At 37.4% G+C, this 16,119-nt stretch overlaps 1 protein-coding gene across 12 annotated transcripts in view; it reads right to left on the bottom strand.

The window, feature by feature from the left end:
• Fmnl2 (formin like 2) overlaps window positions 1–16,119 on the bottom strand; it is a 293,575-nt gene that overhangs the window by 82,943 nt on the left and 194,513 nt on the right. For 11 of the 12 annotated variants that reach the window (XM_047547433.1, XM_047547432.1, XM_047547435.1 and 8 more), the window contains exons 4-6: window positions 14,164–14,240; window positions 4,658–4,741; window positions 957–1,109 (exon numbers count right to left, since the gene is read on the bottom strand). In XM_047547433.1, coding sequence (XP_047403389.1) covers window positions 957–1,109; window positions 4,658–4,741; window positions 14,164–14,240 — 314 coding nt within the window. The remainder of the gene's footprint in view (window positions 1–956; window positions 1,110–4,657; window positions 4,742–14,163; window positions 14,241–16,119) is intronic. The other variant, XM_047547443.1, reaches the window with a different exon arrangement.

Here is a 16,119-nt window from a genome sequence, read left to right as displayed (position 1 = left end):
CCACATCATGCCTAAAATAAGTGATAGTCAATTTTCCAACTACAAAGAATAAACAACGTTTGGGAGTAAGGGTCTTATTAATAAAAAATTTTTTATTAAATTCATGGACCATAGAAACCTTCATGAACTTGCTCTAGATGATTTCTCTATCTTCACAGGCAGGAGTGTTGATATACTCTCAATGCACAATTAACTCTGCAGTGTCTGGCAAATTACAGAAGCTCAGAAATATTTTTCAATTAGTGAATGACCATGAGTATTAGTGAATGAACAAGCTCAGTGACATTATACCAGTAACATGTACAGGTGGTCAGCACCAGTGCTCCCTCAGCATGGTTGTATTTCAGCAAGGAAGGATTTAGGAGAAAATCTTTAGGAGGAAATGTAAGTTGACAACTGAAGCACATCTAACCAAAGGAACACTGCCTACACATCTAAAGAAGAAAACCAAAATCACTCCAGCATCCTGCACCTGTGACTAGAACACATCCCACAGAACACAGATCTGAGCCACGAGTGGAGGAAACAGAGGCCCCAGAAGGTTATGAAGAGCAACAAGGGAATCTTTAGATGCTCAGACCTCAAAGTACTGCCTCTACACTGGAAACTGGAATCACGATGACAACATGCACCCAGTTTCAGAAACTTACCTGCTATAAAACTACTCTCTTTTATTATTTGGCAGCAAAATTTTTTCACTTTCTATGCTCAATCAAGATATGGTACTTCCAGGAAGATATTTAGTGCTATAGAGTACAGACCAAAGAAGATCTCATGAACTCCTAAAGAAACTTTCATTTAGCATCACTGGAAATGCAAGTGCTCTGTGGCAGGGTGCACTGTATCACTACGATACAGTCTGAGCAGTGTACCACTGCCCTGGAGAGGCAGAGGAGGGAAGGAGCCTGCTTCACCTGAGCATCTACCAAAATTGCTTCCTCATGAAAGGCACTTACCGCAATGCGGAATGTCTTCCAGAACGGGATACACTGTTGCCCACAGGTGAGGGCAGGTTGCTCCCTCTGTGCAGGTCCTCGATGGACCTACTCCAGGGCTTGGATTTGTCCACTGAACTCTCCACGGTACTTTCCACACTTTCAAAGTCAAAACTAAAACAAAAGAGGAATGCCACTGAAGACTTAAGAATTCACTTTCACACACATACATAGGTGTACATGATTTGCTATCTCTACAATACATCTACATCTCAGTATGTATCTGCAGACAAAACTAAAAAGGAAACACAAAAGAATTTCTATAGACTTAGTATTAGCTTTGAAAGCACAGATGACAAATACTATGCCTGGCAAGAGAATCATGGAACAAACAAAAAGTTAAATAGTGATGTATTATTTGTATTTTACTATAGGGCTTGTTAGCTTACCAATTGCTAACAAGGCTATGGTTGGGGGGGCAGATCTTACAGCTGTCTTCATTTTGCTTTAACAAGTCGATATGTTAGGCTTATGCTAATTTATTCCTACCCATCAATTTTCACTGAGCATTCTCTCCTAGTGTGTTGGCAAGTATACTTTCCCAACCATATGTGATACATTACTAGTGAAGTTATGGATTTGCTTTGATTTTGGAATCTTTTCCCAATGTGGTACTTTTAAAAGCAAGACTGTTGTTTTTCTGACATTTTTTGAGGTTATTACTCATGCTAACCATGTTAGAATAAATGGCAAGTTAAGTTGCTCATTCTTGTATAGTTTTAGGAATAAAGTCTTTAAACAGACAGGCCTTTGTGTTCCATGAATCTTTTTCCCCCTCATAAAATCATTAGCTCTGCTTTCTCAAAATGAAAACAGCAGCAAAAATTATTGTATTAGTTACTTCTACCTACAATTCCACAACACCTGATTGGGCAGTAGAACATAAGGGAGCTATAATTAATATCCTTTGGAAGATTTTAGAAGATCTTGCCAAAGAAAAACAATACATATTGGAAATGATTGATGGGTTTTTTTAAATAAAAATATGATTGCCAAAATAAAAAGTATTATTAAAATAGTCTTCAGAAAAATAGGTGATACTATTTCACCTATTAAAGCCTGATCAGCAGAAATGGATGCTCAACACCAGAGCAGAGATATATCTGATGAAAATGTCATGTCTTTTGAAGCAAGAGAAATACTGAACAGAAAAAAGAGGCAGAACAGGGTAATCTAAGAAAACTTTAAGTACTAAAAACAGAAGGCTATCACTGAGATTGGAGGAGGTAAATCAAGGGGTGATCACAAGATCATTTCATGGCATCAACAAGTTAAGTCACCAGCTCCCCCTCCACACATACTGTCCTCTCAGCTCACCCCTACCTCTCAGATGGCAGAAGAAGGAAACACCTAGTGAATGCCTATATTTTAGAGATAGGATCTAAGCCTATTGTCTCACATTCTATAGGCTGGGAAACTGACATACATCAAGGAACAGAAAGAAACATTTTAGTCCGTTAATATAAAAGACCAGTTATATGTATAATTTATTATCTAATTAAAGCAAAGAGTTTAAAGCTAACACCAAAACAAACAAAATCAAAAGTACAAGATTAGGAAACAAGAACTCTGAGTTTTGATCTTTCGCAAGCTGCAGACTACAAGAACTCCAGCATAGCACCACAACCTTTGCTTATTCATCTTCTGTGAGGGCACATCTGGGAGATCTGGTTTATAAGCAGCATTGTCATGTATGTGAAGCATTCATTATAGCAAACATAGAATACACACCATGGTATTCTTATCCTGATTTTTCTTAGCTCTCCCTCAATTCCATAAATATTACTGTAGACTTCAAAATATTCAAGAGATTATTGTTCTGCTTTATCAAATAATATGAGGCATAAAAAAGATTAGCAGATCTTGATGTCACAGAGATAGGTAAGAAATATCCATTGAAAGAACATGATATAAAAACCAGGATTATATTTCAGAGGACAATTTCTCATGGAGATATAAACTTGTTCACTGGCTTTTAATTATTTATTTAGTTTATTCCATCTAATATATGACAGGTAACAAAACAGAAACCCATGAAGCCAGTTTCAGTTAACATTTTAGTTTCTGCTTCTGTAAGGTCAGAATAATTATACCCTTCTCACAAATTCTCAGGGAAGTGGTAGGGATTATATGATAACATCTGGTTAGGTCTTAGAACTCTTTTAGAATGAGGCAATATAAAAAAACAAGTTACCACTTTTAAAAGAACAGTGGGGGCAGGGGAAGAACCACCTGGGCTGCAACATCTTTCAGTCAAATTAAAAATACAGTATTATTGCCTCAATGTATATATGCATGAGACTGAACCTGTGCATGCTGGAATGTGTCTGGATTAAAGGAGAAAATGTGAAGGGAATATTTCAACTGTCCACATTTTGGTCCTATTGTAAACCATTCCAGAAGTCAAGAAAATGGGAGAATTTATGAAATAGTACCATCAAGGGTTCACGGTGTGCCCCAGTATTTTTTTTAACCCCCTTCATCTTTTGGGCTAGAAATCAAAACTGCACAACTACGTATCAAGTACAAAGGAAAAGTCTTTCTTCTTTTTTTTTTGGCCCCTTCCTCTAGGTCCACTATCAGTGTCATTTCTGCAATCACTTTCTATGCATTTACTAGCATAATAAATATATATACACATCTTATCTCGTTTTTTTTTTTTTGGAGGTGGGGCATGCTAGGCATTGAACCCGAGGCCTTGTGCGTGTTGGACAAGTGCTCTATCACTGAGCTATATCCCCAACTACATCATTTTTAATATGAAAAGATGGACTTGGCATGGTGGCACACACCTGTAAGAAGCTGAGGCTAGAGGATTTTAAGTTCAAGACCAACCTGAGCAACTTGGTGAGACCCTGTCTCAAAATTAAAATGATGAAATAAATAAACCAAAGGCTGGGGATGTAGCTCAGCAGTGAATTCTATCCAGTTTCAAAAAAAGAAAAAAAAAAAAGGTTGAGGGAGTCACTCAGTGGTATAGCGTGTGCTTGGCATGCATGAGGCCCTACAGTCAATCCCCAGCACTCCAAAGTTAAATTTTTTAAAACTTTTTTTTTTTTTTTTTTAAGTTGTCAGTGGAATTTTTTAAAATTTATTTACTTGCAGTACCAAGAGTTAGAGTCAAACCCAGGACTTCACACATGCTTGGAAAGCACTCCACCACATAGTTACAACCCCAGCCCCCAAATTAAATTTTAAAAAACCTTAGTCATTTTTCTGCTTCTTGCTTCATTTACTCAAAACACCATATTCATCTTTCAGTAACTTCTAGAGCATTCTACCATATAGCTATCTGCAACTTCATTCATCAACAAAGTACTTCTGTTGGGCTAGGGTGAAGCTTCGTGGTAGAATGCCTGTCTAGCATGCATGAGACCCTGGGTTCAATCCCCAGCACCACACGCATCCACAAAGTACTTCTTTTTGAAAGCAAGGATTCCTCGGAGGGTGATTTTTACTCAACTTTTTAAATTTCTGCCTTAAAGGTATTTCTAATATCAATTATGTGATTTGTTTTTAGTTATTCAACAAAAACATACCTCCTTAAACCCTCACATCTCTTTCTGGTTTTCTGCCCTCAGTGTAGTATATAATTTCACCATTAAACAGCATTTTCTGTGACCACATAAAATTCCTATGTAAACAAGTCAAATTTTACTTACGTTACTGCATACTGTGCAAATGATAGGTATTCTACTAGGACATCAAGGCCTTTGTTTTCTTCATTCAAAAACTCTCTGACCCATCTGGTGAAGAGAAAAAAATATATATCATTGAAGAGGTTGATCACATGATCTGCTGTGAAACGGACAGAGTGGAAAGTTTTGCTTTTCTGTCAGAAACATATGACGCTTCAAAGAAAATTCAGAGGAAAACGAAGGCTATTCCACATGAGGTAGGGGCTTCTAGAAAACCACATTTCCACACACAAAAATAAGGAGCAAAACCTGCCTGTGTGCCATCATTCCATTTTACTGCTTAGGAGGCTTAAGATAACCTATAAAAGAACTTTCTAAAAAAAGGAACTTGCTAAATGTACTTTTTTCCACCACAACTGATCCACAGCCTGCTTGATGAAGGAGCCAAGACTGCACAGAGAATGAGCAGACGGGGATATGACGCCGTAACCACTGAAATCCAGGCAAGGCTCCAAATCCACTCTCAACTCCTTCTTGGCACAGCAAGCTGTAGAAACCACTAAACTAGCCAATGAGAGGCCAGTGTTTATGGGCTTCTGGAAATTCAATAGGAATAATGATTTGCTTAATTTTTTCCATGAACGTTAAAACCTTTTAAAAGGTCACAAGCACCGCAAGCCATCACCAAGGGCAACATGTGACAAATAATTTTATTTAAAGATTGATTTTTTTTTAAATACCACCATACATTTGAATGGTGCTGAACAATTTAATGAAAATGTACACATTTCATTTGATCTTTTTTTTTTTTTTTTTTTTGGTGCTAGAGATTGAACACAGGGCCCTCATCTGATCTTCATAACAACTGCAATCAGATGGTCAAACAGCATCTTCAGACACTGAGGATTAACACCTGTTACCCCATTTTACAGATTTCCTCCAGTGTACTAACCTTCAAAGAACATGAGTACCTGATTAAACCTTCACTCAGTAAGAAACTCCAACAAATAATAAATAAAAAGTCCAGCTACTGTCACCAAAATGGTACTTGTGGGACACTTGCCAAATGCATTCTGAAGTGGTTGCTCTCCTCCATAAATGCAGTGCCAAAAAGTCTGACCAACCATGAACACTAGGGCTACCATGGAAGCCAGTCTTATCAGCTATTAAAATAGTAGGACAATCCTCCCATGTGACCTTACAGATGAACAACTGCTGAAGTTATTTGTCTTAAAGAAAGAAAAAAAATCTGATGAACTCAGGATGCCCGTTTTTAACATTTTGGTATTTTATCCCCCCTTCGGTGGTGGTGGTGGTGGTGGTGTCTTCATTTTTTGTCTAAGCATCAAGTTTATTATTGCTCCAAGTTCCTGTCGTTTCCATGAGGCAAACTCAGATCTACAGGTACTTGTAGGAGGCAGAAAGGTGGGAAATTAAGACAGCTTGACTTGTATATCCCCCAAGTGCCTCAGACAGGCTACCATAAAACGTATGCACTCCACACAGCTGTGTGTAAGCATCCAACCTTTAAGAAAAACCCAGAGCAGCAACACTGGCAAAGAAAACAGCATCTGTTAGTTCTCACAAAGCAGCTTTGTTTTAAGACCTAGATGCAACTAGCAAGGCTGCCTGCTGGTTGAGGCTGAAGTTTCCAAAACAGCCACATACATGTTCTCACAGCATCCACTTCTAGATACTTTATTTATTTTAAATATTCCCTATACTGCTAGGTTTCCGGAGACACTCAACAATTTTAAATGCTGATAATTAGAAGCTTAGAAAGAGTAAAAGTAATTTTTTTTTTCTTTTTATGATTGGCAAGTTTAAAAACTAGAATTCTCCATCAAGATCAGAAAACTAGTCATTCATTAAATCCAGGCCCCTAAGTTTCTCCTTGGCCTTTCCATTAGTCTAGCCTATGAACTCTTGAGTATACAATGTCCATTGGTCCATGGTGGATCAATTTTTATATGAAAAATAACTACAAGGGCAGTCTCACTTACACCTATTTTATCTCAGTTGCCCACTAATTCAGAAGTGGAGAAAAGCAGTAATTGAAGTTCCTTCCGGTTGAATGTGTAGACACTGCCTCCAAAAAGTACAGATCCTCCAGGGTACCCTCAGTACTTGCATTGTCTCAACTGCCAGTATGCCTCCATCTCACCTAGGAAGTTCTGCCAAATTTGGCATGAGGAAAATGACCCAGACATGAAAAAGTTAACAAAAAAAAAAAGTAGGAAATAGTCATGCAAAGCCAGAATAGCAGTCTTCTTGACTCAACATGGAAATATGTACATATTTTGATGCAGGAATAAAGATTAATTGGTTTCGCTTACTTCACTTCAACATGCTCATCGATGTCCCCATCTCCACATGGTGACATTGAGTAAAAGTGCCTAAAGACAATTTCCACGGTGAAAGACAGGAGCCTGTTGTTTACTTGCTAAAAAGCTAGCTAAAGTATAACATGTCCCACTTCTGGTTTAATAATAATAAACCTGTGTTTCTAAGCTACAAGATCCTCCCTAAGTGACATAGGAAAGAGGGAAATATAAATCATACAAGATTGGCAACCTTTCCCCCTTCATCAATGACATCAGCTTAGCAAAGTCATTCTAGCAAGAAGGGTATGGATTATAAGAGACTGCCCTCCCTCCTTCCCCTGTCCTCTCAGTCTCTGCCCCTTCCCTGATTGACTTAATCTATATGGAAAAGAATAGCATCAAAAGCAAACTTCCATAAAAACTGAAGAGTAAGAAAGGGGGGAAAAGGTGAAGATGAAAAGGGCCAACTTTTAAAGCAGAATCTTAAATCTACAGGCATTCAAAGAATATAGATGCCTCATTTTGGAAATTTACATATTTGATCATGTAATGACTGTATCATATATTTAGGGCTCCCATAATAATGTATTTCCATTTTCATCTCCATGCATGCTACACACACTTTTTTATATGTTGCCAGTAGGCAAACAGTTTCAAATTGGGTGATTACAGGTTTTGGAAAGTAAAATTATTTCTGACTCTGACAGCACACATTACTTTGCAAGTGCCTCACAGATTCAAATGTAATTACCATATGTTGTAAATTTAAATTCAGGCAAATTCCAAATCAGATGCTTAGAAGCTGAGAGAGAAAGGGATAATGAAAAACTGGCTTCAAAGAAGGGATATAAGTGCAAATGCTAACAGTCACTGTTTTATTATAGATTGCTCAAAGCTTTATTTCAAAACTTTGTTCTCCCTGCCTCCCCAAATCTTAGGATTTTATTATCCTCGTATGGAAAATTAAGTCTTAAGGGACCCTCCTGGCTTTCAATTTCCAAGATCAAACAAAGCAGCCAGAAAATGTACTAGAGAAAAAGACAAATAATGAATTTCCTTTGCCAGTCTCCTTTAAAGAGAGATCTTATAGACAGATGGCAGGAAATGAAGTAGCTAAAAAATCATGGAGAACAACAGAAAAATAAGAACCATCCAGATCCAACACTGATCATTAGGCCACTCATTCTTAACGTGTAACCCACTCACCACAAGAGATCCCTGAAACCCACTCAGGATGATTATGAGGGTAAAACTATTTTCACAAAAATATTAAGATGTATGTCTTTATTCACTTTGTTAATTCCAACATTCATGACACAAAAGAAGTAGAAAATAAAACTACTACACCCCAAAGATACACCTATTTATTGTATTCTTTACCCCATGCACTCAGGAAGGGTGGGGAGTGAGAGATACTTGAGAATACCCTTAATAAAGCAATGAAAATTACTAGTTTTATTAAAGTTTGATCCTTGAGTACATCTTTTTAAATTTTATGTGTGACAAAACAGAAAGTTCATGTAAAGTACTTCTGTTGGTTCAAGGAAAAGCACTTGGGCAGTCATCTGAGTTACAAACTGAACTTGCCACTCATTTTTTCATGAAGTGCCAGTTTACTTGTTTAAGTACCTGAAAGAGCTGGGAGCGTAGCTCAGTGGTAGAGCACTTGCCTAGCATGTGTGAGGAACTGGGTTCCATCCCCGGCACCACTTAAAAATGAATAAATAAAATAAAGGTATTGTGTCCACTGACAATCAAAAAAATATACCTAAAAAGAAGTAACTGACAAACTATGGTGATACAGTTTGGGGTATTCACAAACTATTTACTCAAAAATAAATGAATTAACTCTGTCTTTTTAGGGAAAACAACAGACAATATTTGTCATCAGTGACAAAATTTGAGTTTTGAAGTAAAAGTAAAATTTTTGGAAAACCTGTATTCACCACCAGTTCAATAGTTTCCCATTGTTTAAAAGTATATTCTGATGAAACTGGTGATTATTGACAAATGTGACTTTTTAAAAAATATTTTAAATATTATAAAATGACATGTTTCAACAATTAAAAGAGCCAAATAAACTCACTGAAACAATGCTTTCCAATGATCAATGTATTACGTCAACAAATCATGTTACAAGTTGGGTTCAGTAGCGCATGCCTGTAATCACAGGTACAAAGAAGCCAGGAAGATAGCAAGTTGGAGGCAGCCTGGACAACTTAGCAAGATCCTGCCTCAAAATTAAAGAGAAAAGAAAAGGGCTGGGAATATAGTTTTAATGGTAGAGAACTTAACTAGTATGTGTGAAGCCCTAGAAGGTATCATGTCACAGATTTATGGGGAAAAAAAGATTCACTCAAAGTACAAGACTACACAGTGGATTTGAATATACTAGAGCATTACCTTTATGAAGTAATTTCCACTTGTTGAATTTTGGTGTATTATTTTAAAACACGAATTACCTGAAAAAGGCATTTATCAACTCTTCCTTTTTCCAGGTATGTGTACAAGAAAGGAAAATTTTTTCTCATATATATCAACCAAAACAATGCCTCACAACCAAATGAATGTACACTCAGGACAATCTAGCTTCTTTCTATTATTCACACACTAAAGAGATTTGCAAAATGTTTAAGGGAAAAAGCTACTAGTCACTAATTTTTTAATTGGAAAATAATTTTATGAAATGTTAATATTCATGCACATATATTTGTTCTTTATAGATCTAAATTAATGTTTACTAAATATTAAATCTTATTAAACATTTTAAATTTATGCTTTAACTTCTAAATATGCTATTAATAGATGCAATTCATATCAACCAAAGTTTACTGGGGTTCAAAAAATTAAAGAGTGTAAAAGGGTCCCGATACCAAGAAAAAGGTGAACACTGCTAGTATGGATAATGTGCCTTAGATCTGGGCAAATCTACATTCAAATTTCAGTGGTTCCAAGTAGAGTTCAGTAAGATACTTAATAGCTGACCTTCAGTCAGTATTCTGGTCCGTAAAACAGTGGTTCATGGATAAAGAGCAATAAGATTTTGGAAAGAAATGAATGAAACAGCACATTCAACATGCCTAACAGAGTGCTTAATAAAAGATAAAACAATTATGATCTTGATGATTTCCAAAAAAGTAGGAATGAATTAATCATAGGTAGTTTGATACACACACACACACACACACACACACACCACTCACATTGTGAACACATTTTAAAAGGAGGCCTGGTCACTCTTTGTCTCCAGCATGTTTGACAAAAAAGCCTGATAGTCCAGGAGAAAAGACATTCATTAAGCAGTCCCTCAGCTCCCTCGTGTACAAATCTCTTCCCCTCCTTGCCAACTTATCACATTCCTCTTGAAATCTCATGCCTATTCACTCAGCTACACGTAAGATAAAGTGAAAGAAGCATCTTTCAGAACTTATATGACCTTGTACACTGGGTGAGAAGTAATTTTCCATCATTACAGGCAGTTTTACTAAAATAAATTACCTGCCAGAGAGATCACCTACACCTTGGTTCCACAGAATAAAGCCAGTAAATCTATCCAGCTCATCCTCAGCACCACTTGAATCCTATCGCCCTGACATCAGAAGCATCGTGACATCTGCCCGCTCATGTTGTTTGCCAGTGTGTTCTAATGGTACTTGGTTCATTTCAAGGGTATTTCAAGTAATTTCAGGGGCTTGGATAAGTCATAATCCAATTCTCTATTGTGATAGCTCCTAACAGTGAGTGAAGTCTTATTTCAATTTGGCTCAAAGAAAATTAATTTTCTTTCTCAGAAGATTGTTCTATTTATAGAGTTTTAGGCTTATATCAAAACTCAGAACCTTTTGCTTGACAAAGCTGCAGCTTAGAATGTTATCTCAGCAAAGCCCAAGACTTTAACCTTGAAGTGCAAGCATGTGCCAAGAATAATTTTTTCAGGACAAGCAGATCTTAAATATAATTCCTCCTTTTAATTTCTGAGAACTGCAATCTTCACAATCTCTTAGGTGTCAGGGTCATTTTAGACAGAATAACTCTCCACATGAAATTCCTTAGGGATGTATTATATACTATTGTTGAATTGTAAGTAGATATTATTTGCCACAAGCATAACAATAAATAATATCTATCGCATATTGAGTCACTACTACATATCTAGCAGACCTTTTATAAATTATCTCATTTAGCCCTCAGAACATCCCCATGAGCTAAGTATTAGTATACTCATTTTATTTGTTTATTTGTTTGTTTGTTTTAATGCTGGGATTGAACCCAGGGCTTCAGGCATGGTAGGCAGGCCCTCTACCACTTAGCTATATCTCCAGTGGAAACACTCATTTTATAGATACATTAACTTAGTTCACATGATAAGTGCTTATGTGATATCTAAGGTCAAATAACTAAAAGGGGGAATGGCAAAAGTTTGAATCAAGATCTCTTTTCATAAGACAAATAGACACCAAGTTATCTATTATTTAACTTTAAGGAGTATGGAAAAAACCTATGTATCCCTTATATAGCACCATGCCTTCCAATAATCCCTCATGGAAATGCTTTATTATCCTCATCATTATTAAGTACTTCTTCATAAGATTTCCCAATCAAATGAGGTCAAGCCAGATAGTTTACATAATGAAGAGTCAAGTTCAGTTCCAGGGGTTCAGGATGGGAAAGACAAGTCAAAATCTCGGTGTGTGGTTTTATTTTCCAGGTAAGTTTATGCCAGTAATAGGTTGCATGCACAAAAACATAATGCATCTCCATGAATTTTTTTACTGCTAATGCCAAGCTTTCAGTGTGTCTCATATACATGGTGGGCAAGGGATAACTGTAGCTGGTGAAGGTGGAAGAAATTTAAGACTCTTCCAGCACAACTACAGTATCCTAAACGACAAACCATTCCAATTGCTTGCAGATTACACTGGCTTCAACCCAACCAGGAGCCTTCTATTCTGCCAACTTTGTACTGGAAATGATTGTCTTGCTTTGGTATTTGACAGTCAATTTCAAGTTATTTCATAAATACCTGAAGAAACGTTTTTCAACAGTTTGTAGAAATCCTGGGTGCAACACATTCCACCATTTTCAGTCAAGAAATGCCAAGATCTTGGGTTGGATCATACCAAATACAATCTCATTCCTGACCCATAAATATTGGAAAGTATTTCAACTTCTCAAGTTCGAATGCCCAACTGTATTAATGTACCACCACCTTCACCCTCAATAGACAAGCCTCACTGCTTTGATCCCAGAATCCTGATTATCTTAATTTCCTTCATAGAAAGAGCTGCCAGGGTGAGCAATTCAGAAAGACCAGAGCTTCGAGCCAAAGCACCTGGGTCTCCAACCATATACTTTGTGCAATTCACTCACTGTCACAGGGCCTTAATTTTTTTCATCTATAAAATGAGGGATAGGGCAAACCTTCTTTTCCAGTTCTAAAATAATGATTTTCTATGATTCATTTCTCTAAGTCCATTTTTGAAGACAAAGGCCAGGCTCATTTCATTTTCTGAAGACTTTGTTCTCAAAGTGACAAATCTGACAGGTTATCCTTTAGGAAATGAACATCCTTACCCAAGCCCTCTCATCTGTAAATGACAGTAGCATTTCTACAATTTAAAAACCTTATTTTCTTTTTTTTTTTGTGGGGGAGGGAGGGTGCTAGGAACTGAACCCAAGGCTTCTCACATGCATGTATGTACTTCGCCACTAAGCTACTTCTTCCAAACCCCCTAAAAGAATCTATTCTGAAGTAACTGTGCTAATGAACCATTTGAATGGCTCATACCAATAATAGTTTGAAATACAAGGAAACTGCTATTTATGTAATACATCTATCCTACAGGATATTCTTGAAAACTACATGTAATATGAATATATAATTCCATTTTCAACAGATCTCCAAAATATGTCATAGAGGATATGAGAGGAAAATGTCCTCTCATTGAAAAGTCCAAAAAGTAAAATCTCAAAGGAGTTAAATACTTGCTTAATGTGAACGCTTACTTGGAACAGAACTAATGCTACAAAATCTGCTATCATTCTCCTTTGCAGACAAACCACCTTATTTTAAGGTACAATTATGCCATCCCAGGAATAAGAAAAAATGTAATAAAGTTGTATTTGCCTGAGGCAAAACACCATGTTGTTGCATGCAAGAAACTCTCAGAAATGCTCAGTACAGAGATTCCCTGAACTTTATTTTCCTAGAGAAGATTTATACTTCAAGGTCCCAAGACTTTGTGATGTATGAATGAGAGATTTGGAACGTGTCTGGACCGGGCAGGGTTACATCACTCCAGTTTCTGTCCCCTTCTGGCCAGAAACTCCAGGGAATAGAGGAAAGAGAAATAAAGCAGCTTCAACTAACCACCTTAAAGAACCACAATGAAAGCTTAGAGATTTTCCAGGATCTCAGTCCACACCCCATCTAACTTTTTTTTTTTTTAAGTACTGGGAATTGAATTCAGGGGTACTTACCACTGAGCTATACCCCTAGCCTTTTTAAAATTTTTTATATTATTTTTTTATTTTTACAGACTGCATTTTGATTCATTGTACACAAATGGGGTACATCTTTTCATTTCTATGGTGTGCATGACAGATTCATAACATTCATGTAATCATACATGTACATAGGGTAATAATGTGTGGCTCATTCCACCATTTTTCATACCCCACCTCCTCCCTCTCATTTCTCTAAAGTTCCTCCATTCTTCTTTCACACCCCCTCCCCCCGCACCCTCCAACCCCATTATATAACATCATCCACTTCATTTTTAATTTTGAGACAGGGTTTCACTAAATTTCCCTGGGTGGACTCAAAACTTGTGATCCTCCTGCTGCAGCCTTTCAACTTGCTGGGATTACAGGCATGCACCTAGACTGCACCTGGCAATCCACACCTACTCTTGAGATTTCCTGATTTGCCAGAGAATTGTCACGTACACATGAGAACAAGCACTCATCACGAACTGCCCTTATTTACTGCATTACAGCAAAGAAATACAGAATTGTTATAAATACCCTAAATCAAGAAATATCTCTTCTTCTACTGATTCTAAACAATAAGGAAGCTGAGTAGCAACAAAACATTCTTTTAACTTACAATGAACAATAAGGATACTCAAGTCTTTGGAAATGATTCAGATACTTTGTAAAGTGTCCAAAAGTCTTACAGTTAAGATGTTAAAGAGGCATACTTACCCAATGTGGTTAGTTCTTAAAGAAATTTCCAGTTCTCTTAGCACTTGTGTAGATTCTTGAACACGCCTTCTGAATTTCTACAATTCAAGAACACAGATTCTCACAAAACATACTTCAGCAACTGCTGCAACTACAGCTTACTTATTTAAAGTTAATACAATATGAAAATATCTTAACTTCAGAGGCTGGTTTCCCTCAGTTCCCCCTCCCCAAAGCACAGAAATCTTTCTCATCATAAAAAGTAGTTTATGAGATAGAACCATAAAAATTATTTCATGCAGTATCTTTGAGTAAGTAGATTCTTTTTCCCTACCCCACATATATAATAACATTCACCAATATAGCTATGGGTCAGGGATTCCAAGACCATCCCATTTCAGTGATTCACTAGGAGGACTCAATCAGAACTTACACTCTTGGCTGTGATGTATTACAATAAAAGAAAGCAAAGCTAAATCAGCAAAGTGAAAATGAAAGGGATAAAGTGTAATACTGGGTGCAATTTTACAACAGTCCCCTCCCCAGGAAGCACAAATGACAGCAGGCATGAAGTTCACTGGAGACTCAGCATCTAGGGTTTTCACTGGGGGTTGGTCTCGAAGGTACTCTCTGCCTTGTTCATGGTAAAACTCCAGACTCCCAGCAGAAAAACAGGTATTCAGCATAAACTATGTTTTTTCAAAAACAGTTTAGGCACAGTGAGCCATTACTAGGGAATGGTGGGAACCCTCCCAAAATACAAATGCCAACCATGCAAGTAGGTCTTGCTCAGCACAGAAAAGTCTCAAGCCTGCTATGTGAATTCTTCTCTGCTACATATAATGTGTTTCAAAAATAAACATTACCTCTGCCCCTTAGTCCTTACTTAGGAGGAGGTCCCTCCTATGGAGCAAGCATCTCTCTCTCTCTCTCTCTCTCTCTCTCTCTCACACACACACACACACACACACACACACGTACACACGCGCGCACACTATGTCCTTCCTCATTCTCTGGTCTATCAAAATCCAACCTGTCCTTTCAGGACTCCACTGGTCTTCTTTCTTAATGAATCCTTCTTTGATATACAAGTATACATCTCTCTAACCTCTTGACTCTAAATCATCTCCAAGAACACCAATGGGCTGCACTGCACATTAGTTCGTTGGAACACATTTTCCTACAGAAACATTTGTTTATAGTGACCAGAGTCTCAAGTCATGTTGCAAGAAGGAAACTGATGTGCAACACCTCCTAAGCAGAGTTCTAAACTGTCTGAGTCACCTTTACATTACACTGTTTACAGGAAAAAGTTTTGTGAACTCAGGCTCCATGTATGAAGTACCCTTTACCCTTTTCTGCTGCCACAAGTGCTATGGAAACACAGTCTTAGGCTCCAAATGCTGATAATGGCTCTCATGGCTTCGAGAAAGATGACAAGGATAGGAAGGAAGATGGGAAGTGGGAAATAGGGATTTGAGTTTGTGGGGTGGCAAGAGCCATGTCACACACATGGGACCTGGTGGCCCAATGGAGACTTGGGACATGGCTCAGCATAGGCAGGCTCGTCTCACCCTATTCTCTTCTGAAAGCCTTTTGCTTCCTTACAATTTCTCCATAACTTCCATTCCCAAAACACGCTAAAAAGATCTCATGTTTTGGGAATTCAGATGTAGTGGGATATAGGAAATAAAAATATCCCAAATGCAATGAAAAAGAGAAGCATTCTTTTTTTCATTAGAAGAAGGAGGAAGAGGAGGAGGAGGAAAAAGGAGGAAGGAATAAGAAGAAAAAGAAAAGGGTCATTGATGTTTGGAGGAACATTCAAGTCCAGATTTCTGGACCCCTTTCTAGCAATAAAGATGCTCAGTGTATTACTTGACCAAAAAGGGGAGCAGAGAAGGATGGTTGGCTAAAGGGTTCTCTCATTCTCTAAACATTTCCCTTAGAGATTAAAATCAGGCATCAGGTAGAAAT

This window comes from Sciurus carolinensis, chromosome 3, assembly GCF_902686445.1.
Source record: "Sciurus carolinensis chromosome 3, mSciCar1.2, whole genome shotgun sequence".
In the NCBI taxonomy this organism is placed as follows: domain Eukaryota; kingdom Metazoa; phylum Chordata; class Mammalia; order Rodentia; family Sciuridae; genus Sciurus; species Sciurus carolinensis.
This window is presented reverse-complemented; position numbering and strand designations above follow the sequence as displayed.